We start from the raw sequence: 27,267 nt of genomic DNA on the forward strand, positions 1-27,267 counted from the left end.
TATTGAAATTTAAACGACCATTTTACGCTACTTGTACTCGAATGATTTTAGGATCTTGCTGTATCTCTTGCACAGTGTTATACTGACAGGCGAGAAACATAGAAACGTAACTTCCGATCCACTGATTTACCCTAAACAGACGATGATAGGTTATACGGTGCACGCAATACAGAAGCGTTTCCGATGCAATTCGAAGGTGCGTTGTTACAATGGAGTTCATCGATCCATAATGACTATTTCCCCGCCAACTACAGCCTGTAATAACGGAATAGCCAATAAAGTATATCCTGTCGATTTAATCGTTACCCCCACGGTGCACCGCGCGCACGGAGATCGGATCGGTGATTTTCACGTGATGTTTCGCAAATCGTGAGGCGCTCGCGTGATTCGCGCGTTTTAAGCGTTCCCGCTCTTCCCGTCCGATAGAAAGAGAAAGGGAACAGGGGTGGAAGGAAGAGGGAAGATACGTGATGCGGGTTCAACCTGCCGCGGGAACCTTTAAAGAAGGTCGGTGCAACGGGGGAGATGTAATTTTAATAAGTTGGAGAACAAGTCATTGTAAAAGATGGATATTCAGATGTTGGAGATGCAGCAGATTTACGACTCGCTGGAATTAAGTTAGTTAAGGTGTTGAAAACCTAACGTCTTTTCAAAGGCGTTTGCCGCGTTTCTTTTCAAATCAAAATACATACATACGATACGTACAATGTATGCGCCTAAAGTTTTAAAGTTAATTTCTATTCAATGGACTGTTTTATTATAGGTTTAGGAAATTGAAAAGAAGCAATTGCTTGTTTCTAAGGAAGAATCGCGAGAAGTACAGTTAGAAACTGTATTGTGAATCACTTTTCCTGGTTTCCGTAACGAGGAAGTGAAAAAAAAAAACGCAGACAAGTCAGCGTTTACCGTAGCTAAATGGAAGATACGCAGGTACGAGTCGTTACAGTTTTGTCGTTGCAACGATTCCCGCTGCGTAATTTGATAATGAACAGTTGAAAAATAGCAGCGTTGTGTCCGTACTCTTTAATATCCCATTATATGGAAGTTAACGACCGGAAAATACACCGCTCAACTACTTGAAGGAAGTAGCTCATGAGCAAGTCTTTTGTATCCTCGCAATGGTATAATTCCTGTAACGTCTCGTTCTCGGAGGATTTATTTCGTTGATTTGTACTTGTTTATTGCTTTTGTGTTTTCATGAATGGAGCATGTCGCATGCGAATCGTAATATGGTTTTAATGGCGTTTCGACTTCAATGATATCAGCGGCTGATTGCGCTTCCCGTAAGAAGCTTCCAATCATTATGTATTTTAGGAACAACAAATAAGGATATTTAGAGAACGAATTAATTATTCAATTGTTCGCGCAAGAAATACCTGTCTCTTTTTCGAAAGTTATAAATGCTGTTTTCAAAGAGTTCCTTAGCTCACCATAAACCAGATAAGAATCTTTGGTTCCGTCTAGAAAAAGAAACCTTCAGATCAAACCGAAAGGGGTTCGGATTATATTTTCTAATCGTATTTGTATATTTCTTTTTACGGTCAGCTTGTCATCCACGTACAATCGAACAGAGAGTCCATTAATTATTTCCCTTCGACTTGTTTCAGGGGGAGCATCTCTGAAGCCATGCCGGCTGACGAGTTCGCTGGAAATCGAAACAGAAGCAAACCAAGACTGCAACCACCTTAACGAACCGCTATTATCACTGGCAAGGTCATCGGGCAGATCTAATCATGCTCACGCCGACCATGCTTCCTGTGCACTCGTTCCTCTTTCTTAACGACGTCAACCAGAAGATCGGGTGCTAAGAAATTCGAAATCGAGTTGATTGAAAATCTCAAGGAATATTAAAAAAAATACGAATAAACAATTTGATATAGAAATCATCCATTTTGGGCAAAGAAAAGAAACAATCAGAAAAAGGAATAACCACAGAAGCTCTGAATTTCATTGCTTCCTAATGGTACTTCCTTGGATATTTTTACATTCTGGAGGCGTGAACGAACTCTGAAAAACAGAAACGACTTCTATCGGATGATCGAAAGAACTACCTGGACACTGAGTATAATTATTCACACGTGCGGATGCCATTTCCGGCATGTTTCTCCATGAAGAAGGTCAGCTTCAGTTTTTGCCACTTGTAGATAGAAGTTGAAGTGGCGGACGTCTTAACGAGGTTGCTAGAATGTCAAAGAAATAGATGAGGGAAATATTATGAAGATATATTTATGAATATCTAATTGAGCATTTAATTAAGAACTTAATCGAAAGACCAAAATAAGTTGGTTCTTGAGACCAAGTACCTATCTAAGTATAATAGTCTTTTGTACTTACGGTTTAGTAAGAGGACTCGAGTAAAACGATTACTCGTTAAAAGGAACAATAGAATAATCATGCCTCCGCAGACGGTGGTCTCTGCTTTCATGCCTCATCGCGGAGAATCTCAGCGAAAAAAGTGTCCCGAAGCGTGAGCTGAAAGGTGGCTATCTAGGCTGCCTAGTGAATGCCGTCGCCATGGTGGAGCTGGCGTGTAGCAACTCCCTAAGTCCAGGAACCTAATCCTGCGTCAGAAAGACAAAATTCGCTACGGAGAAAAGTAAACAAAAATATATATATAGGGAAGAAGCGACAAAGATTAAAGATCGTTAAGAATTACAGGTAATTTAATGATAAAAGGGAGAAAGAATTGTGTAAAAATTCTACTGGAAAAGAAAAGAAAGATTAAGCCTCCAACGAGAAAGACGTGCTCAGAAGCGAGTCCTGCGTAGCGCCATGTAGAGGAGCAGGAAGAAAATATTGGTAATCTCATCGAACGACGAGCGCTTGATATTCACAATTAGAACTCGATATTTTAGCTTCTTATAATATCCTAATAAACTGTCATTTATCGATTACAATTGTCCTGTCGTATTTTATTGTGTTTGCTTTATAAATGTGAACTTTATTCAAAAAGAGTTCATCGATATAACGGTATTGAAGAGAACTACTCGAGAAACTATATAGAGGATTTAATTAATGTGTGGATCAACGTATGTATCACTATATGTAACAATAATATTGACTGTATATGTACGTGTGTAATAAAAGATTTCCGGTTTACAATGTTTACGATACTGATATAAAAATACCATATAGAGGATTTAATTAACGTGTATATCTACGTATATATCATTATATGTAACAGTAACATTATGTGCATATGCGTATAATATTGGTTAAATGTTAAATGTTAATATTGGTTAAATGCGTTAAAGTGAAATGTTATTTACCTATTCAAGATAGCAAAGTAGACATACCATATAGAGGATTTACTACTGTTAACACTCGGTATTCTCGTATTCAAAGTATTTAACCAAATAATTTGGGAATCCAGCGGACGAGCTTGTATTTAATATGATTATATTTAATATAACAACTTTACTCAATATACGCGTAGGATTTTAAATGTCATGAGGGTTGCAGCGGACTCAATTTTAATGTACCTCGATATCTTAGCTTCTTATAATATCCTAATAAAATGTCATTTATCGATTACAATTGTCCTGTCGTATTTTATAGTGTTTGCTTTATAAATGTGAACTTTATTCAAAAAGAGTTCATCGATGATTATCCATTACAGGTTGTTAATAAACCTGAATTATGCACAAAGGAATTGCCGTTAATAACTTAAGATTCTCTGCCCGTCGTACAGGGTACACATAGTAATTATTCTCGACGATCGTAACGTTTAAGTCCAATTCGAGCTTATAGTCCCATGCGAGTTAAACAACGACAATAGTTTGAATTTCTATTTGTTCGTTTGTCGTCTGTTTATACCCGGAGCACCTGCTGTAAACCAATACAAAATTTATTAGATCTATAAATAACACATATAAAACATATTAATTTATAATTAATATAAAATAGGAGAGCACGAAACTTCCTATTTTATGGATATGTTAAATCTTTGTAAAAAATACCATATCATTAGTATCATTTTAATCGTTCTAAAGGATTTAGCCGCATAAAGCTGTGACCCTTGGAAGAATCGATGTTCACGCGTGACAAATTGAAATTGTGCGAAGGTTCCGGTACGAACATCACAAGCCGAACATCGATACCAGGGGCACAGGCACATGTTCTGGGTTCATTATATATTTATAAAAGGCTGACGATTCAGTAGATGGTCCGGGTAAATTTAAATTGTAAATGAACGCATTGCTGGTTTCAAGTAAAAGCCTGGATAAGAGCGGGTATGGTATGAGAGTCTGTCGTGGAAAGGGGAACAGGCCGCTTTTATTTGTAAAGTTTGAATCTCCTCGATATTGAAGATGTTGAAGCTGCAAGTATGTATTTCATTTTAATCCATTCGAGACCGAGATTTAATTGTAAAACGATACCTAGGTGTCGGTACGATCTGAATGTTTAGTTGGAATGATTCTGTGTTTTACTCTCTCCAGGGTATCCTTTTCATACTTTGATTTTAAATCGATGACAATCTTAAATAGTATGCCTCATATTTTTAAAATATAAAATTATATACTATGTTATTCTATAACGTATTATGTACAGTTATATATATATATATATATATATATATATATATATATATATATATATATAATAATTCTATATTGAAAAAAATATGAAATTAACATGATATATACATTACTACATAAGTTATATATAAAATATGTATATTATACCCTTGCCTACTGACTGATATGAATTTCTTTCGGTCTCGAATGCGTTAAAAGAGAGCGCAAAGAAGTCGAAATTACTTATTGTAATTAGTAAAACGACCTGAGAGGCAGACAGATACAAGGAAGAAGGAATATTATATTAGCGGCATTATCATGTTTTTGCTCTCTTTAATTCTTTCATCGAGACAGACAATCTACAGGTATTAATCGACCAATTTCTCCAAGCTGATAACTTCGAATTGATGTTTATATATAAGAAGTGTTATGTGTTAATCTGTCTAAATATATATATATATATATCTGTCATATATATATATATATGAAATATAGTGCGATCATCGCAGTGGGAGGAAATATATATATATATATATATGTACTACTTACTCAAACTATGGATCACATAACCTATACGAAAAAAAAAAAAAAATTATTGTACACTATAAAGCAAGAGGTTAAATCTTTAATCTGTTAAGAATTAAATTTTTTATTGTAACTGCGAAAATTATAAAAGTACCAAGCGAAGCAAGTACGGAATATATGCGGAGTATGAATCGCTCAACGAACCAAAGAGCGGCTCAGTGACAAAATTAGTAAAGTAAAGACCACAAATATTACAACATTATATTCTACCACAAAATAATTCTCTATACAAAAAAGGTACACAACGAATCGATTTTTCATAACGATAAGAGTCAACAGAACCAATCAAGACCAGGCGAGACTCTCATAAGACAACGATATCAGAGGGATCAAATCAGCGACTTCAATCTATGTTACAGAGTATAGTTATCAAGAAAAATTGCTCTTTTCATGAAAAGTATGGTAATGATACTCTTATAATACATTGTATATCTGGCAGTCGGATGTGCCCGTGGCCATCGGAAATGTAAAGACGACGCTTTTAGAAAGTGATAGCGCCATCGCGTTTTAAAAACGCGTTAGAAGAAGGACGGTTTCGCTATCCAAGGCGAATCGAAAAGTGTGCGTGTTGCGAGAATCAGAGTTGATCGAGACGTCGAAGCATAGAGTCGTTAGAATTGAGTTGCGAGTGTTGTCGAGTGTTAGAGTTGCTAGTGAGAGAGAGAGAGAGAGAGTTACCAAATAGTTGTCAAGTTATTTGTTGTAAATACGAGCGTTGCATTTAGTTTTCCTGTTAATCAAACATCGTTTCTCTGTCTAACTAATATCTGTATTTTCAATCCATTATTAATAAATTATAATTAATCGGACAAAATTACACCTTTAATATATTCCGATATTACATTACCGTGATGTAATATTTATCATGCTTATTTTGTACGTAAAACGAATCGTTGGAATATTCCCGAAGCTAACGAAGCATTTCCCAAAAGTTAAACCGAAGAAATTAACGCGAATAGTTAAGTGAAATGTTTCCATTAACTTGCTGACCAACCGGCAAATAAAAAATCATAAAAATTGTTTCAATGTGTTGAGGTCACGCATAACTTCTTTTTTCATTGACGATTACCAAACAGGTAAAATTTCGAAATTGTACGAAGGCCACGTGACCAGATCGTATTGGAATTTGAAGTGCATGGAAAAAGACAACTCGAAGTACAAACCTTGAGCTGTACTACTCGAAGTACAAACGTGAACTAATGGATGCAGAAAAGCAATTAACGCCAAACATCCGAACAGCATCTTGGAGCCCGTCATTGTTCTGAAATAAAAGAAGTGACGAATTAAAAAGACGCAGGACTAATAATAATAAAGGAAACTTAGTTCGTATTATAAATTGAATTTACATCAGAAAAGAAGCACGATCAAGCGAAACAGATCGTAGAAATGACAAATATCATCGATATACGTTTCAGTGTAATTTCACTTTTGAAAATTATTTAGTTTAATACGATCGTATTCATCGCTCTGAAACTTTCATTGTGCTGCAATTTGTGCTGCGTCTTTTTAATTTCTCTATCTTTCTGTGTTTTCGGAAAAATTACTTGAAAGATTAAGAATTGCTTGCCTTATTTTATTTTCGATTAGTTAGGATTTGATTATTCCAGGTAAGCTTTATTATTTATAACAGGTTTTATCACTTGTTTATTATTTAGGAGTTTGTTATTTTAGGATTAGTACCTTTTAGGATTTCTTATCCTTCGAGTTTCTGTTTCAGATATCTAGGTCTATTTCAAGATGTTTTATTACATTAGGATTATTTATTCGATTAAGATAATTTAAGAGTTTCACAATGTACAAAGAAATAATCGCGTGAAATTTAGATTTATGCTTTAAACGTATTAAACACGCGGTAATTTCAATGTCTATAGCCTCGAACGTGTTCTGATTAGTTGTGTCATTGTCTGTGACATTGAAATCACAAAAATCCATTGCAAGTGTGCTGTCATGCAATGTGGATGTAATTGGGTTTTTTGGGTATTTCCTGTATCATCTGATTTGTACAGTACTATTTTAACGCAAGGACAGGAAACTTATTATATATTTCCCGTCCATTATTTGAATCGTTGTGAAGTGTAACGAATTATATTCGATTCGAGGAGATGTTAATGAATTACCCATTTCATATGTAATTACATGGAAATAAAAATCATTGCAAAAATAATTGATCTAATGACAACGGAATTTCCAATATTTTTTTGTTTCGTCACGTCTTTTTCATAATATATCTTTTATAGGTACGTGATTTATTAATCGTTCGAATGGAAATAATTATTCGTATAATATTCAAATGATTCTAGCCATAAAATAAATTAAAACGATACCTGTCAATGATATGCAATCTGCGTATGACGTCAACCTCGATCTATGCTTATACAAGAAATTTTATCAATCAATGACTAGATATACAATAATCAAATATTATAAAATTTCCTGAAAACCTTTAGGTGTTAATATTAAGGTGTTAATATCTTTAATATTTGCAAGTTATTGTTTAGCGCTAATTAGTTAAAATGTAACAAGTGGTGTACCAGAATTGAGATAATTAAGCCACACGAACAATCTTATTTAGATCTTTTTAATTTTTTAATTCTCTTTTGCTCCAATACTTTGTAAAATTAATCTTCATTAGCTACTACACATCATGGAATAACAAGAGATAATTTTTCTTATATAACGTTTCATTCATAAAATCTATCATTAAAGTACATCTTCATAAAAATATCATTCCATACTAACGGTATATTTGGTGTCATACGAGATAACAGTTACCAGTGATGACATATGTAACTTTATAAAGATATCTCGTTTTATTATATATTAAAAGAATGTACTCATTGCTGCTATATTTCAGATGAAAAAAAGGAGGCAATGATTTTACAGTAAAATCGTTCGTTTACAACTGATTCATTTACATTTCATGATAATACTGTGCATTCTGAATATGCTATGATTTGCTTTAAAATAATAAATAGTCCATTCTTGCATACTATTGTTCCAGCTTTACTTGTATTTTCGATATTGATATAAATAGAAAGACAATTAATGTCGTTCGAGTCTATTTTCGGATCATTTATATTACGTTTAATCCATATAGTTATTATATGAGACATAGTATCGTAAAATTTGGAAGAATAAAACGTTCGTACAGGATGTACATTTTATAAGAACTCCAACAAATCTGCGTGTGCACCTAAAATACAAACCGATAGTGATTGTTCATAAGTTTATATACATTATCTAATGTCAATCGAAGGTATCAATTCTTTTTCTCCATAAGAGTACTTTTTCATTTATATGTGTTCAAAAATACATGTGTTCAACCGTGAAGCATATGTCACCTACAACGAAAAAGAGTTTTCCTATACTTAATATTTCCTTTATATACCCATGAAAGTCTATTCTTCGCGTAGTATGAAATTATGAATAAATCTGGAATATTGTTCAATCTGAAAAGAAAAATAACTTATTGACATCATTCATTGATACGAGATTCAGAATGTTTGTTTTGTCTTGCAGAGAAAGAAGGCAGCCCTTTCTTTTAATGTGAAATAGAAAGCGAAAATTTGAAAACAGATTTTTTGGAAATTTACTTGCAAATATCGTTTTCAATATCGTGATTTTCTTCCCAATGGTACTGTACTTTCAAATTTTCCAGTATCCCTCTAAAAACAAAAAGTCGAACCTCGTTATTATTAACGTAGGCATTACAAGGAAGAGAAGTATTAGAAAGCATTTATTATGGATTTTTATTATGGATTTCTTTATAATCATGTAAATAAGAAATTCCGGAAATTTTTTCCTCAAGAATTTAATTCTTGTGTTTTGATTGATAATTATTACACTGCATACTAACTTTTCGCATACTGTTCGCGTCTAACAATTTCCTAATAATAACTACTTCAAAATTACATATGTTCTTGCACGAATTCAAAAGTACGTATGATACAATTACAATTGATTCTAAAATAATAATTATTTAAAGATATTAAGATACTAATTAAACGTTTCACTATATTTCAAAATCTGGAACAACAAATTTTTATTTATAAAAAATGAAACTGTGTTTATATATTCTTTGTCATGATGCTATTTCTTATTACCATGTCGACATTTTTTAAAATTCATTTTGTTATCTCTACACAATATGAAAATTCATATACTGCTTAATATTTTTTACATATTATCCATCCACCGCATGATATCTCCTGAAAAATCAAAATATTAATGTTATATTATTACAATGCTTCTTAAATTTCAATTTTTGACAAATTTGAAATCCAATATATTTTGCACAATTGTTATTTATCAAAAAATTCTAAGTTAGTAACTTTCTTTTCAAATGGCAAATAACATATACTTTGACTTACCTGTAAGTTTTTGTTCCTAATCATCATTTCCTCTTATAGAACATCATTATTGATCTTATAATTACTACCGGTGTCATAGATATTGTAGTGGCTACAACTGAATTAATAGAAAATGATAAATAACTGTGTATAACACTAACACATAACTGTGTATAACAATGACACATAACTTTTACTTACATATCAGTCGATAAGGGATTACTGTGATATCCTGTTGATGTTTCTTAAGGCACTTGATTAGGTGTGATACGGTATCATTCCTTATGGTATACTGTAGATAAGTATTTTAGAAAATGACAAGAATAAATCTAAATTATTCAGAGGTTCCAGTTTCGGCTTAGACATAAATACAGGACCATTTGCAAAGAAGGAAGGGTGCGTTTCTACAGCCTCGTTATAGTAACGAATACCAATATATAGTAATGAATACCAATCTCTGAATTACTGGTTACTAAACATAAATATCCTATAAAATTTAATATATTTCTTTAATTTTTAATACATACATGAGTTAGTAGTTCTAAATTATGAATCATCCTACCTGTGATATTACACTTTTCCTTATAATATCATCACTCAAGTGAACAACATTAAGATCATGTAAACCATGTCATCCTATCTTACTGTGAAGATACTTAGTTATGTTATCTAACATTATAAAAATATCATCAAATTCAAGTCCTTTTATTCACATCACATGGCCACGACGATCTGGTTCTTCGTTATATAATGTTCTAAAATTTGTCGTATATATAGGATGTACAAACCGTGATATCAAGGTATCAGTTCTTCCTTCCCAAGGGACAGTTTCATTAAAATTCTGATAGAATTAAAAATTAATTATTAATATTCTAACAATCATATATGTTAAATACATTATAGTCAACGATATATACCTGAGCGAATGTAGGGGTAATTCCTTGATAATTATAAATGTCATCAGCCCACATCATTGTGCCACTTCTTTGTACTCCAGCCTCTCGATTAACAGCCTAAACAAACATACAAAATTTTATAGAAGCTGCACAAAATATAGTATATATGCGCAATATTGAAGCGTTCAAGGGGATATAAAGGTAATGTACATCACATACACGTGTACTCTCATGCAACAAAATACAATTAGATTTAATAGTATAAGCTCTTTTATTCATCATAATAGATTGGAAATTTAAGTGTCTTACGAGGGTGAGTAAAAAGTTACCCGCTCTGTCGGTGTAGAATTTATTTTAAGCAATTGTCAAAAAAGACATACATCATTTTTTGACATAATCACTCAATTTCTGTATACACTTTGTCCATTTGCTGAAGGACCTTCGTATTTTCTCGTTAAAAAATGTTTTGGGCTGAGCTGCGAACCACGAATGCATCGTCGTCTTCACCTTTTCATCAGCTTTCTCGGCATCCATCTCGCACAAACTTTTTAAAACCCAAATCTGTCGTGCACTATTGCATAAGCAGAGCCGTGGCTCATTTGCAAATGATTTGCCACATTATCCAGCTTCACTCGTCTATTCCATAGAGCATAAGTTCATGAGCACGTTCAATGTTGTCATCGTGGATGTGGACGGGCGTCCAGCTGTTTTTTCATAACACTTGTGCGATCTTCTTTGAACTTTTGTGCCCATTCAAACACACTTCGTGACAAAACACTTTCTCCATAATGTGCATTAAATCTTTGATAAATATAGGCATCAAACAAAACCTCCGACCGCAAGAAACGAATCACAGCATCCTGCACCGTTTTCCTGCAAATCGCCATTGCAAAGCGCCATTACTCGCGCAACGGTCACAAACGAATTGACGTAACACAATGAAACCTACGCAGCAGCACTGAACAGATATTGACGTCATACGAAGAGTGCAGATGGATCAATACGGTCGACAGAAGTTTTAACTATCTGGAGTGCGGATAAATTTTTACCGAGAATCGTATAGGAATCTATAATCTGTAAGTACACCTTTGGCTGAATGGAAATTTCTCTTACATATAGTCAAAAATGCAGAAACAGTGTATTGAATTGGAAAGTGATAAAAAATAAGTGAAGTTTCGAGGTTGCATGTGATTGCATGAATACACAGGACGTTTTTAGCGAATAAAAAATAATTTTGAAAGACTCGAGACTTATCTTGTATTTTATGTACTCTCTGTGTCCGAATTTCCAGAAGCTCTCTATCTTATGAAGTGTTTTAGATTAGCCGGAAAATTTTGTATGTACATACAAGAAGTATACGATCTAAGTGGAATATTCCATTATTCTCTTGATACAACAGAAACGAAATTTACAGAACTTCTCAGAAAGTTGGTTTATTATTACCAAATTAATAGAATTAATATACGTTTATCATCTTTACATACCTAAGTCGTGGAGGTTTATCGTGCGTAAAAAATTAGTGTCGTTTCAAAGTTACATTTCGTACATTTTAAGCCTATAATTTGTAACGTACAAAGCAATGTAAATTTGAGCTGTTTCTTATCTCCACAATAAGAAAATCCAACTTTACGTTTTTTACACAATGATATTTATGGAACAGTAATATCATATTATTGCATCGCTTGGAGAATGAAGTCAAGGTACGATGTGACCCTAGTGTAAACGCTGGGATACCCAGCTGTGCCGCACTTATAAGCATAAGACACAATACCTATTAAATACGAGGTTCATTCATGTTGTATCAGCAGTGGTCCGCCGCGGACAGCCTGAAAGGATCGTTAAATTTTTAATCAAAGATACTGAAATATATCGATCGAATTGTATTGAAATTATACTTATATACAGTAATAATCTTCTATTGATTTGTGTATAGAAATACTCCAATTTATAATGTACATGTTATATGTATTTTGAACAAAACTAAGATTAGAAGGAAATTAGATTAAATACCATAATGAGGTGTGAGAAGTGGGCAAAACTATTAAATTGTGTTTATCTATTATTTCTAATGTTTAAGACGTCGATTTGATGTTAATTCGAATTGACGTGTCTTCAGATACCGTATAGTTTGTAGTAACTCTGTAACTTAATTACCGTACAAGAATCCTCTCCACCCTGAGCATGTTCGGCGCATATTATACCATCAGTGATATCAGGTGCATTAGGAAATTTGGAATAAGCTATTTTGCATTCGGCGTTCTTAATCACTGGCATTTGTACTTCCATTAATGCATTACGTCGTGGTCGTCCTACGAAGAAAATAAGAAAGATATTTAAGACTGGAACTGTTTAATTTTATTATAAAATTGATATCACTTACTATATCTTAATGCTCCCCATCCAGCAACAAGGGGGTTATAGCCGACGAAGTTGCTCTTTCGTAGGGGCTCTTTCGTACAAATGGGATATACGTACCCTGAAAAATAAAAGAATAAATGAAAATGCAGGAAACGAATGACCAAAAGTATGAGAAAGAATTGTACATGCTTTATGACACAATATATGTGTACAGTAAGAAATTTCAGGATATGATACTTCAGTAATACTCAATAGCATATATATATATATATATATTTGAGGACTTACTCGAAAATGGCAATTCCTCCACCAATCTAAGAATGGCAATATTATGATTGTGTATGTTTTCTATTCCATCCATATGTGCACAATGTGCTGCGGTCAAAACATGCCTAGCCGATATCAGGGAACCTCCGCACTTCCATAGTGGTTTGTCTGGGTTTCGGGGATTACGAAAACCTAATGCAGCGATCCATGGCCAAGCGCCTAAAATGCAATAGTCATAGTTGTGAATATACATAATTTTTTCTCACATAACGAGTAACAACGATTATTACCTATTCGATATTCGATCATACAGCAGACGATAAGTACATACGTACAAATACTCTGAAATAGAGATTTGATAAAGACAGAAATTAAATTTTTATTCCAGTGGAATGCAAATTATCAAATAATTCTATATAATTTCTATTTGAACTATACTGAACTATAAAGTTCAAACGTGTAATTTCTGCCCTAACAGTTTTTGATCTCTATCCATATTATTACTCCTATATCAATTCTTTATTTCAAGCAAAAAGATACTCTTCCTAACATGAAGTAAAAGAAAGAAATAATTCAAGTTAATAAGTAAAGTTACTACCGATGAAAACATAGCATTATTATTTAGTCTAATTGAAATGTACATTGATGTGCTGTTTAATGCCTTTAAAGTTCATTCTTTGCAGTAAATGGCTTATTATTAATCGGAAAGAAAGACATAAAACGTACCAAGTTCAGCTGGTTTACCATCGACCAGCCTGGTATGAGAGACGTTGCTAAAACCACAGTATGGTGGTCGCAAAGCCTTATACTTGTACACAGTTTTTATTAAAATTTCTCTCTTCTCTTTGTTTGGATCGTTCGGACAGCAAACGATCGTAACATTGCCCTGGTATCTGCACACTGATCGTCTATAAAAATCGGTGGCTGTACGGTACTGTATCTGCCATATTCCTTGCAGAGGTTTACATTTTCTGTAGTCAAGGCACCTGCCTTCTTGATTGTCCGGTGTGGTACATTCTGGATCAAACAATTTTAAAACATTTATACAGTTCAAAGATGCGTAAGAAAGCGACACCGATTACTCAACTTTCGAAGTAAAAAGCCGATCAAGTCCACCGGATTGCCCTACAGACACGTATTAATCCGTAAGAGTTAGTCATCATGTTGATAATAATTATCTAAAGAAACTTTTCACGTGAAAATATAAAATTTTAATTGATTAGATATTGTGTTAGCCATACTTAAGAAAGAAAATGAAAATGAATGAAATGAAAGAAAAGGACTACCTTCAACCTCATTTTTTAAATAAACACTTTGTCAGTTTTGCGGTAAATAAATTCTTAGGAATTCAGGACAGTTTTTAGTGAATCATTTTGTTTCGACCGTTCGCGGAGAGACGCGATCGCGAGATAGCACGTCAACGAGAATTGTAAGTTCCCGTTACGATTAAATAATCGACGCCACGAACTGATCGATCCCCTTATTTCGATTATGATAATAAGGGTAGTTCAATGAAATTCCACAGAATTAACACAAATAAATTAATGTTTATTTCAACAACTTATTAACTAGAAAGATATAAATGGAACAAAAAAAATGTAACTGCGTTTTGGTTGATAAGTAATGCGCGACATACCACATGTGTTGACGGTTCGACTTCTCGAAAAGTTCTGAACGCCTTTCGATTTTTTTCGTTTTTTCTGGAAGGCGACCCCCACTACGTTCGGATCACGCCACATTCTTTTACGCGAGGTAAAATACGGGCCACGAGTCGACGTTTCTGGAAGTCGCCCTGCTTAATGAACCATGCGCTTGCCATTACAATGTTTGTTTGCCGGGCAGACGCGACGATCCGTCTGCGACATTATAGTGCCGCGATCGATAGTTAAGAATATGACCTATGGTAAGCCGCATGGCGTAACATTCTCCCCCCGTTGAGAGGGTACCGATCAAACTAGCGAGGTGTGGTTGAAGTTCCCATCTTATTTCGTCTCGGTGGCTAGTTGTTCGGGTTTCTCGAGATCGGGTTGAATTGGCAGTGGGACAAGCCTTTTGACGCCCCGATCCAAAATGCTCTTTGCCGTCTGAACTGTAGCTGTCCGGATGACACCATCGGCGCCTGGATGAACCTTGATAACTCGGCCCAGAGGCCAATGCATGGAGGGAACGTTGTCCTCTCTGAGGATGACGATTGTGCCCTTTTGGATGCTGTGTCCACCCTTGCTCCATTTATTGCGGTTGGTTAGCTCGTTCAAATACTCCTTATGCTAGCGGTTCCAAAAATGTTGTTTAAGCTGTTGGATATGCTGCCATTTGGAGAGTCGGTTCGATGGAATGTCTCTGAAATCTCGATCACGTAAGCACATTAATGAATCGCCAATGAGGAAATGTCCGGGAGTGAGGGCTAGGAGATCATTTGGATCGGTGGAGATAGGAGTTAGCGGGCGGGAATTGAGGACTGCTTCTATTTCTCTGATAAGAGTATTACGGTGTTAAGCTCATATGTTTCTGTTTCTCCACTCGCGCTGCGCCATAATATCCTTTGATATTTCCGATCCTCTGGTCGTACGAGGAATTGCCGATACATTTTCTCGATGTCGCCAGTGAGTACGTGCTGATGAGCGCGGAATCTAATTAATATACAAAATAAATTGTGAATTGATTCGAGAATATAGGATTTCCCCATTTTCATGATTATCGTGATTTTTGTATAAATATATTTTTTAACATACTAATAATTAGGTACTTATAAATTAGTATTATCAATTATTTTGCATTTATATTTCCGCGTCTAGTATAAGTGTTAATTGAAAACTAACTTTATGTTTCAAAAAGTACTAGCAAAGTCGTTGAGTAACAAGCCACTGATGCTAACACAAATAGCATTGTCGTAATTAAATATTTCTAAATATTCATTTTTCATTTTGGACCTGTAGAAACAATTTATTATATATACTATTAGCTAAGTAATTGCATATTTAATTAAGTCGAAATATAAAACTTAGTTATTTTAATAATTTAAAAATAAAAAACTGACAAACATTTCAATTTAATTTATGGTTGGAACAAAAGACAGTTATTTTTCATTAATTGAAATATTGCAATGCAGAGTACTTTCCAAAATACGCCGAGAGTATTCCTGATGGTGAAACGAGCGTTGCTTCATCGAACGCAGCTAAAGAACTCAACATCTATGTAGTTGGTGGTACGATGCCTGAAATAGAGGGCGATAAATTGTACAATACCTCTACTATTTGGGGTCCCGATGGAACTTTGATAGCAAAACACCGAAAGGTAAGTAATATATTCCTTTATGGCTTTGAATTTGAAAATATCGGGGTGAAGAAAGTGACTCTATCTAGGAATAATTTAGGAATATACATATGTACATACGTATACTATAACCAATTCTATAATTTGCGGTTTATAAAATACGTTATGATACGGGAAACGCCCATTTTTGTTGTAATGTGTTTGTTGTTGTATAAATTTTTCACATACTTAAAATATTATTATACTTATTTTTTCTCCTTTTTAAACATTATTAAATGATAAGATTTTTTAATAAAAGAAAGTGATAAAAACGCTGTCAGTTATTAAATAAAAAATAATTAAAGTTTAGGAGTTGGTAACTTTGACATTAAATTACAAAAGTTGCAGCAATATAATTAGCGACCACATTTTTATGTTATTAGGTACATCTATTCGACATCGACATTCCTAATAAGATTACTTTTCGAGAGAGTGATTCACTCAGTCCTGGTAACTCCCTAACGACGTTCGATGTGAAGGGCTGCAAAATAGGTATTGGCATTTGCTATGATATTAGATTCGAGGAAATGGCACGCATTTATCGGAACAAAGGTACAGTAACTTAATCGATCAATACTTAACTAGCAAAGAATTAAATATCTTTCTTAAATATATTCTATATAAAATTAATATAATCTGTAACTCTGTATAAAAAGAAGCTTAATTTAAAAAACCAGTATATTTGCTGAAAATGAAACAAATAAAAGAATTAAAAGCACAATAAGAGGACTGTCCTCGCATATTCAGAAATGATGGAATGTGAACCGTGCAACTACGAAGTTAATTGGTATTCGGTGGCTTCATATTTCCTGCTTCTCTGGGTTAGGTTGCCAAATGCTGATATATCCAGCGGCATTCAATATGACCACTGGACCACTGCACTGGTCATTACTTCAGCGTTTCAGAGCGAATGATAATCAATTATACGTTGCCTGCATATCACCGGCTCGTGTTCCTTAAGCAAGTTACGTCGCATGGGGACATACACAGTTGACCAATCCCTGAGGAAAGATTCTTTACGATTTGGAAACTCAAGAGAATATGGCAGTCACCGATATCGGTAATTTACAGCTTAAAATTAAAAACGAGAGATCCATGATGTAATTAATTTTTAGTCTCGTTAATTTATCGATTTAGCCATCTTCCTTTGTATTTGTTGAATTTATTAGTAAGCATTACTTATTACTTCGTATGTTTCTTTTTTCTATCAGATCTAAAAGTTGTTGAGGAAGTAAGGGCTCGGATACCTACATTTTCTCAGAGACGTACAGATTTGTACGACACTGTCTGTAAGAAGGAGTAACTCTACACTAAAACAGAAAATGTTTTTTTATAATATTTCTACTACGATATCCTTTTTTTGTGAATTATTACTAATTTCTTATCATTTGTACTAAATGAATGACTCAATTAAGAAAACTAAAACGTTATAAATAATAATCTGTATATCTTGTGTATCAACATGTAATTGGATATTATAATAATATAGGAATGCTATAATAATATAGGATAATAATATAGGAGAATAATAATATAGAAAAAAATACATGCTTTTAAACACCTTTAATATCGATCACATAAATTGTTATAATTCACAATGATTACGCATACATAAAAGACCCCTTGATAGTAAAATTTACGATCAAAAGGCAATTACGTATCGTTTAACAACATTTAATTTATAACACCTTTTAAACATTTAGACAGATTAACACATAACACTTCTTATATATAAACATCAATTCGAAGTTATCAGCTTGGAGAAATTGGTCGATTAATACCTGTAGATTGTCTGTCTCGATGAAAGAATTAAAGAGAGCAAAAACATGATAATGCCGCTAATATAATATTCCTTCTTTCTTGTATCTGTCTGCCTCTCAGGTCGTTTTACTAATTACAATAAGTAATTTCGACTTCTTTGCGCTCTCTTTTAACGCATTCGAGACCGAAAGAAATTCATATCAGTCAGTAGGCAAGGGTATAATATACATATTTTATATATAACTTATGTAGTAATGTATATATCATGTTAATTTCATATTTTTTTCAATATAGAATTATTATATATATATGTCGGAGAAGCAGGGGGGATAGGGTTGTCGGTGTTTGAGGAGTCTTCATTGAAGGTAGCCATCGTTGCGGTGTAACGAAGATACGATTTATTGACACAGGTATGAATAACACAGGTTTGACAATTTATCACGGCGGTGAGACGTCCGCGACACTAGTGACAGTGATCCCAGGTTCAATAACGAATCCGCGGTCAACGGGATGACAGATAGGCGTTCTCGCTGAATCTAAGTCTGACTCGTAAACGATAATTGCTGAGCGTAAAGACGTTACTCTTTGGTCGACGGGAGCGCGTCAAAGAATGCGCGTCCCGTCCCGATGATTCCACAGAGGAAAAACTATACTGGGGTGTGTCTAAGGACACGAGATCATCGGATTCGTCGAGGAAAGCCTTCGTTTAGGAAGTAAGGGAAATTGACGTTGCTGCTAATTGGTCAATCTCCATATCGGTGGTTAGAAAAAGATGCTAGCCGCCCTCGAGGGAAAGTTGCTAGTGGGAGACGCCGCTCGTTGAAAAATATGTCTCCCCTATCTTCCCGTAGTTGGGACAAAGACTGTTTGTCTGTTTGAAGGACTTTAGTTAACTAAACCTTAAGATTTATAACGGGCCCTCGGGCTAGCCGAACATGTACTGCGGAGACGCATCGACATCTGGCAATCATCTTACTCGAAGAATAGGGTCTGCGTGTGGCGAGCCACGGGACAGAAACCGTTGGAATGTTTACTGTCGCGTGTCGCCACGAATATTTCTTTTAAGGAGAGCTATAGAATTATTCCATATGTTTGTTGGGCAAAGCGTTCATCCCTTGACCGCGGCTACGTTCGACGACTGACTGTCGCCTCGAGCCCAAGCTCATTATCACAACTCTCCAACAATTACAATCGGATTGAATAACTACAATTGTTCAATTACAGACTCCGGTGTTCTTTCATCTCCGACATATATATATTTTTTACATTTGTAGTTGCGCACAGATTTTATTAAAGAAAAGTGTTAACAATGTGTTTTCATGATTTATTTCTCGCGACTGACTTCCATTAATCCCTAATATTCCTGTCGCTATACGCGTGTAAATCTAACATGGCTGCTCATAAATGTCATCAGTAAAGTTATAGTGACGGGTCTTTAGTTTTGCTTAATATCGAAGTAATTTTCCGTCTGCCGCTCGTTTTTCCTTATTCTACCGCAATTAGAACATTTATTTATTAATATTGCTTTAAAGTGACAAAAGTATTGTTCGTGTGAATATACGTATATATATATATATATATATATATATATATATATATATATATATATTTATGTTGCGTGTCATTTTAATATGGCTAATGTTTTGTAATTCTTCGATTGCGTTATTTATTGTTTTGAGTAGTTTATTTTATAGAGTATTCGATAATATAAATATATATATATATATATATATATATATATATATATATATATATATATATATATATATACGTATTCATATGCATATTTCTCTTGGCAGTGTAGTATTCATACGAAATGAAATGTCAATTATTTATTTATCCTTTACCGGAATGTAGGCTAGTTTTAAGTATGTATCTTAGATTATCGGTTTGATAGAATTCGCACACATATATATATTTCTGACAATGTAACCTTCATTTCTTTAATAATACAATATTGTATGTTTTATGTATTCGTTAAACTATTAGTTTTTGACTTCATGTATACTTATATTTCATAAATTGATAATATTGTATTTATTGCATAGTATTGGAAGCACTGTCTCTAATATTTACTAGGTTATTACATGTTCGGCATATATGTTTATACTTATATGTAACTCTCCAAATTGATTGATTGAAATATATTTATATATATATATATATTCCTGGCGTTTCAATTATTTTCCCCTTTTGTAGTTATTCTTATTTCCTGGTTTATTTAGAATTGTGTGTATATGTATTTTGTTTATTGGTTGGATCCGTTAATCGCCCTCGTTTTGTTAATCCTTCCTTTCGTTTCGTAGTGCCGTGTGTTCGTTTGTGCATTCAAATCCTTATTCGCGTGTTTTGTATAGAATGGTTTTCTTGTTCTTGTTACGGCGCGTGCGGAGCGCGGGACGTGACATCCCCGCCCTTGGAGTTCAAATTTCCAAAGGAAATTTGACTGATGGTATCTCTGAGTTCGCTCAAGGCGGACGTAGATGTCGTTGGTAGTTGAGTGACTACCGGTGTTATCGATATCCCTTGAGGTTGTGCTGTTTGATCATCGATATTTCGTCTTCTTTTGAGGTATAGTAGCGGGTGGGTGACTGAGCCGCATATTGTTCCTAATAGGGCGATTTTCCAAATATTGCTGCACTGACAGTTCCAAATTCCATAAAACCAGTCCATAAGCTTGATACGGTATTTTTCGCTATTGTCGTTAATGTGTTTTGTCCATCATTGCCAGGATGTTTACTGTTCCAGGGACGATTGTTTTTCCTGTTGCTCCTCTGGCCAATGCGTTCAAGACTGCAGATTTTCTGCCGGGAACATGACGTGGTCCCGTAGTGCATCGAGGTCTTTTGGGTATACATTCCGCTTGTGGCCAACGACGATGGTGCTGAATATCGCCACGTTTGGCGCACGTCCGGGCGGAGTTCCTGTGGTGCGATTCCTTTGCCAAACGGGTAGTTCCGAGTAGCATTTTGTTGTATGTCGTACCTTTACTTGTACCGGAATGCATTTGACTATATGGACCGCTTCTCCTGCGATCAAAGCCATGTGTCCTGGGTTTTGGTTATGGTGTATGCAAATTCGTCGGGCGGTAAGTTTGCCAAGCTTAAAGCGTTCTCTATTAGTTTCTTCTGTGTGGTGTATCTTTGTGTCAGTGTATCATGGTATAATGTTTTCATTTCTCGAGTTTATCAGAAATAGGAATAACCTTTTATAGAAAAAGAAAATTTTATATTTATATATATTTGTTAAGGAAATTCGAGGATATGGGAATACAAATTATTGCCTACATTTCCCACACAACAGTTATACATCTATATTACTCTCTGAAGAAGTGAATGTTATAAATATCGCCTACTTTACAACATGCGTGTATATATATATAGTGGTGAACATAAGTGAAAATTATATGCATAGTTATAAATGTTGTTTGTTTACAGGTGGATAGCATCAGTGTTTGGTTTCGTGAGTGGCGTACAAATACTTTACAGTTCCACTGTGTGGATGGCTATTCATGTTCTTCCATCCGTCGTTCAAAAAATGGTTGATGAGTTCGCCATCAGTTCTGTACACACATATAAAAATAGTTAATGTATATATGTAGTATCGTGAGTGAGAGGCCTGGGAGTTGGCGGGTGAACCGCGTGGAATGTCGCGAGAGCCGAGGCGTTTGTTTTTGATCGCGTAGTTTTGGAAAGAGGAGACCTACGTGATCTTGGCCACGAGCGGTTGCCAAGGGACGGGAAAAAAGGAATCAACAAACAGAGTTTGCGAGTGGCGTTGCCGAGAGAGTGTTGATTGCATTTTGTGAAAGTCGAGTCGTTATCTAATTATTTAGTTGTGCTGTTTTCTGTACGTTTGGTGTGAATAGTTCAGGTTGAACAACGATCGTCTTTTTCTGTCCGATTAACATCTGTATCATCCATTCCTTGTAAATATATTATATCACGATATTACATATATATATTATTTATTTTTTTTTTATATATATAATTTTCGTTTGGATCTGTTCCTTTGTACGAATACTGTATCCCTGTATATAATATAATATATATAATATGTTATAATTATGTTAGTTGTTATTTATTATATATATTTTCCTTAACTCTCTCCCCCATTTTCTTGTGTTTTTTTTTTTATTAGTACCTAACATTGCTATTATGATGCTGTATTGTATTGCATTGGCTGTTATTTGTATGTGCGCGCGACAAATTTTTCAACATGGTCGCTCGCGTGTCTCTTTGGTATGGCGTTGGTTTAATGTCAACAGTAACGTGTTGTTGAAATAACTAATTAATTGTTAATCACTATAATTTTATTTAGTAGTGTTTTGTAATATTGTTTTGTGTTTCGTGATATTGTGTGTGTCAATACCGTGTGCTACTTTAATGCGATAGCATGGATTGTATTGTTACCGAATTTCAATAGTCATTGTTTCGATTATACGTGACTTGCATTTATGTAAGTCTCGTTTAATTTAGTTAATGTTTTGTGTATTGTGTTACCAGTTATTTCGTGTAGCATAACTTTATTCCTTTGCACCGAGTTCAGTCATGTCTTGTCGTTAATATTTAGTTAGTCTATCTTGATTAATATATATATTTAACAAATATTTAAGAAACAATGGCGGGTGTAGTGGAATCGTTGGACGAAGAAATGGTTTTGACTTTGTCGGAAAAGCTTAAAGCATGGGATGCGAACTTTCGCGATATGAGTGCAAAACTCGCCGAATTACAAAGCGGCTTATTCGAACTTAAAACAAGAACCTAAAACACCCGTATCGCCGCCGACAACGCAACAAGAGACGGTCCAGCCGAGTGGACATACCCAGCCAATTAAGCTAAAAGATGCGATAGAATCGGTGCCAGTGTTTGACGGATATCGACCATCGGTATTCCACTTTTTAAGAGCTTGTGAGCGCGCGCGAAATATGATTCCCAGATATCAAGAACCTCAATTGGTAAAATTGTTAGTAAATAAGCTCCGTGGACACGCGCTCCTCGCCATCGAAGACACAGAATTAATGAGTCTAAACGGTTTCGGAAACAAATTAAAGGATCTATTCGGCCCAAAGAAATCTCTTAACGAATATAAAGAGGAATTAGGAACGATATTTCAACGACCCGGGGAAGACATATTACATTATATGGATCGCGTTAGAAATCTTAGATTGGCAATAATGGACGGAGAAAGAGGCGACTACGGCATCATATCCCCCGATATCCAAGATACTATAGATTGGGAAACGAAAGAAGCTTTCGTTAAAGGACTTCCGAACGAGGTATATGTGCGAGTAAAAATAGCAGGGTACCATACTTTAGAAGATGCGTATCGTCAAGCCGTCAAAGCAACACACGAATTGAAACAAATAACCGATAGAACGCGACCCCAACGACCGACACCCTCGAACTATTACAGACGCGACAACGCACATCCTTCGAACACTAACAACAATATCAGGAACAACCGCCAAGATCGAAGATCGCTACCTCCATCGCAGAATTTTTTGAATTCTACAAGACAAAATATCACGTGTAACTATTGCAAAAAACCCGGGCATCTAGTGAAAGACTGTTACAAATTTAAAGCCCGAGTAGATGCCGGATTAATCGTACCCTATGCTTCGAGACCATCGGGAAACCAAACACGTCCTTCGGGAGAATGGAGCGAGCCACGAAGGAACGATACGCCGAATCGCCCAAGAGTACAGGCGGCAACCAGGCGACCGGCGCCGACGGCAACAAACACAACAAGGACAGCCACCCCCGCGAGATCGACTCCACCACCCATAACGAGAGACAGAGCGAACGCAATGCCGACCATAAGATCGAACGAACAACCACTAAATATTGTGGGGGAGTCATCCCACAACCAAACGAGGTCACAGACAGAGAATCCAGAATCTCAAGGCAAAAGGAAAAGAGTGAAGCACAAGCAACCGGCGAAGGAAAATCATCAGGAGTTGAATTCAGATTCGGAAGGCGACCTCTCCGAATTATTTCAATAAAATTTAACGATTCCCCAACGACCCCAACTGCACGAATAGTTTCCCCAAATCTAAAGACTAAGACGAGTTTATTATTAGACTCTGGATCGGAAATCAACATTATCAAGAAACCTGCTATACTCGATGCAGCCATCATCGACGAAAAGGAATCAATCGAAGTGCGAGGAATTACGGCAACGAGCCTGGTCTTCTTAGGGCAGACGGTAATACAGGTTGCGGGCCATCCGGTTGTTTTTCATGTAGTCGATGATTCATTGCTAATCGATCAAGACGGAATCCTACGATCCGAATTTTTTGCAGGTTGTAAGGCTCGTTTAGATTATGAGGGAAAACATATCAGATGGGGAAATATTTATATTCCCTTCGATACTAAAGAAAAAATAATTATACCGAAGCGAAGTTCAATAACGTGTTCGATTAATATCGCTAATCCAGAGATAAAAGAGGGATTTATTCCAAGAATCGAGCCGAACAAGGGAATCTATTTTGGTAATGCAGTTGTGAGGAATCATAAAGGAAAAGGTTACATAAGAGTAATAAATACTACTTCGAGAGATTACGTATTTACAACACCAACGATGGTAATTAAAGAATTTGAAAATCCCCCCCCCCCCCCCCCGCTTCCTAGGACAGCGTGCAATACAGTTCTAAGATCGGAGGAAAGTAGATACGATAAAATAAATGAGTTACTACGACTCGAACATTTGAACGAAGAAGAAAAGGAAAATGCTAAAAAATTGATTCGTAATAATCAAGATAGGTTTCATATTCCAGGAGATACATTGGAAGCAACCGAAGTTCTGGAACATAGGATAATTACAACGGATAATATACCCATCAATACTAAACAGTATCGATATCCACCAATACATCGAGAAGAAATAAATCGACAGGTCCAAGAACTACTAGATACGGACGTAGTGGAACCATCAATATCTCCATATAACTCCCCGTTATGGATTGTGCCCAAAAACCCGATTCGCAAGGAAAGAAGCGCTGGAGATTAGTCATCGATTATAGAAAATTGAACGATAAAACGATTGGCGATGCCTTCCCACTACCCAACATTACAGAAATATTGGATCAATTAGGAAGTGCAAAATATTTTTCCACATTTGACTTGGCATCGGGCTTTCACCAGATCCGTATGTCACAGGAAGATGCCCGCAAAACTGCATTTTCGACACCATACGGGCATTTTCAATTCAAAAGAATGCCCTTTGGATTAAAAGATGCCCCAGCAACATTTCAACGTTTGATGAATTCAATATTATCTGGTCTGCAAGGAGTAGAACTATTCGTCTATCTGGATGACATAGTGATTTATTCCACGTCTCTCCAAGAACACGAAATTAAATTTAATAAATTAATGGAAAGACTGAGGAAAGCTAAATTACGATTACAACCTGATAAGTGCGAATTTTTACGACACGAGGTGAATTATTTAGGACATGTAATTAGTGAGGATGGCGTGAAACCCGACCCAAAGAAAGTCGAAGCCGTATCAAAATTTCCACGACCAAAGAGGGCGAAAAATATCAAACAATTTCTGGGACTAGCAGGATATTACAGAAGATTTATACCCCGATTTCCCCAAGGTCGCGAAACCATTGACACAACTATTAAAGAAAGACACTCCCTTTAAATGGACAGAAAATCAAGAAAACGCATTCAATAATTTAAAGACAGCGTTAGTGACGAAACCCATCCTGCAATATCCAGACTTTTCTAAACCCTTTAACCTTACTACAGACGCATCAGGATATGCAATAAGCGGTGTACTGAGTCAAGGGCCAATCGGAAAGGATTTGCCGATTGCGTATGCCTCAAGGCTATTAAATCCCGCCGAACAAAACTACTCTACCATAGAAAAGGAGTGTCTGGCAATTGTTTACAGCGCAATGCACTTCCGACCGTATCTTTACGGAAGAAAGTTTACCATCGTAACCGATCATAAACCTTTAGTGTGGATGCATTCTATCAAAGATCCTACTTCAAGAATTTGGAAATGGAAATTAAAGTTATCGGACTTCGAATTTGATATTGTATACAAAGAAGGCAGGGCGAACGCAAACGCAGACGCATTATCTAGGAACCCTCCGGAAGTTTGTTTATCAATCAGAAAGAGAGAGGAAGTCTCACCAATTCGCTATCCTGTCTCAAAAAGATTCGAAATAGATACGTCAACCGAAGACTCTCCCATATTCGAAGCTAAACCACACGTCTTGCCTCAATCCAGTGATTCTAAAAATCAAGGAAAGGGTTTTACCCGAAAACATTTTACAATAGAAGAAACCCCCATAAAATATTTAAACCAAACATTAGCAGAAATCGATGTAAGTACAGATAGAGAAATAACCAATCGAGAAAAAGAAGGCACGGATACAACAAGCGAAAAAGAGACCTCCACTGTAATTCCAGAACTAATTCAACAACGAGAAAAGGACACGAGACTTACGATAATTGCGGAACTAAGAATTTCAGAAACCCGAGACTCAATTGCGAGAGTAAATGACCATAAAGTAGTATTTATAGATATACATGGCAATCCGATAGATAAAGGAACCTTAGAAATGAAGGAAACGGGAAAATTACCTCGTTATGAAGATTTAATGTTAGAAAAAGCAAGATTGAATTACGATTCTGGAAAATACATTGTATTCCTACCGATAAAGGAAAATAGAAATATTCCAATAACACCAGAAAATTTATTAAACTCGCTAAGATCTCTATTAGACGCAGTAAATGAAAAACAGTTAACTTCGTTCAGCATTAGCAAAGGAAACTTGGAGGAAATACCCTGGCGATATACAATCAGAAAATTAAAGGAAATATTTATGGAAAAAACCTTATCCATCACCATTTGCACTGGAGAAGTAATTACTCCACCTGTGGAAGCGCGGAACAACATAATACGAGAAAAACATGAATCAAGCGTAGCAGGACACAAAGGAATTACCAAAACTTATCAAAGAATACGACAACACTACTATTGGGAAAATATGAAAAAGGAAATTCAAGATTACGTAAGAACATGTAAGGAATGTCAATTAAAGAAACTCACAAGAATAAAAGCAAAACAACCAATGGTACTTACAGACACACCAGGTAAAGCATTCGATAAAATTAGTATGGATATTGTAGGACCATTACCAAAAACTCAAAAGGGAAATGAATATATATTAACCATCCAAGATTTATTAACAAAATACTCAATT

General features: G+C 35.3%; 1 protein-coding gene and 2 long non-coding RNA genes across 3 annotated transcripts; 1 reads left to right on the forward strand and 2 right to left on the reverse strand.

Moving 5' to 3' along the window:
* Positions 1 to 1,736: 1,736 nt before the first annotated feature.
* LOC117164584 (uncharacterized) lies at positions 1,737 to 2,663 on the reverse strand. The gene is made up of 3 exons (XR_004465700.2): positions 2,335 to 2,663; positions 2,052 to 2,180; positions 1,737 to 1,804 (listed from the first exon to the last, which is right to left on the reverse strand). It is a non-coding gene; the product is annotated as an uncharacterized LOC117164584 (long non-coding RNA).
* Positions 2,664 to 8,059: 5,396 nt separating this feature from the next.
* On the reverse strand, positions 8,060 to 10,284 carry LOC143304234 (uncharacterized). The gene is made up of 3 exons (XR_013060932.1): positions 9,653 to 10,284; positions 9,473 to 9,569; positions 8,060 to 9,310 (listed from the first exon to the last, which is right to left on the reverse strand). It is a non-coding gene; the product is annotated as an uncharacterized LOC143304234 (long non-coding RNA).
* Positions 10,285 to 11,342: 1,058 nt separating this feature from the next.
* LOC143304233 (omega-amidase NIT2-A-like) lies at positions 11,343 to 17,851 on the forward strand. Its single transcript, XM_076626619.1, has 5 exons — positions 11,343 to 11,423; positions 16,082 to 16,266; positions 16,668 to 16,836; positions 17,111 to 17,344; positions 17,496 to 17,851. Exons 2-4 carry the CDS (start codon positions 16,183 to 16,185, stop codon positions 17,242 to 17,244), a joined length of 387 nt encoding a protein of 128 aa, XP_076482734.1. The 5' UTR covers positions 11,343 to 11,423; positions 16,082 to 16,182; the 3' UTR covers positions 17,245 to 17,344; positions 17,496 to 17,851.
* Positions 17,852 to 27,267: the final 9,416 nt, after the last annotated feature.

The sequence above is a fragment of the Bombus vancouverensis genome, unplaced genomic scaffold (assembly GCF_051014615.1).
Source record: "Bombus vancouverensis nearcticus unplaced genomic scaffold, iyBomVanc1_principal scaffold0027, whole genome shotgun sequence".
NCBI lineage: Eukaryota > Metazoa > Arthropoda > Insecta > Hymenoptera > Apidae > Bombus > Bombus vancouverensis.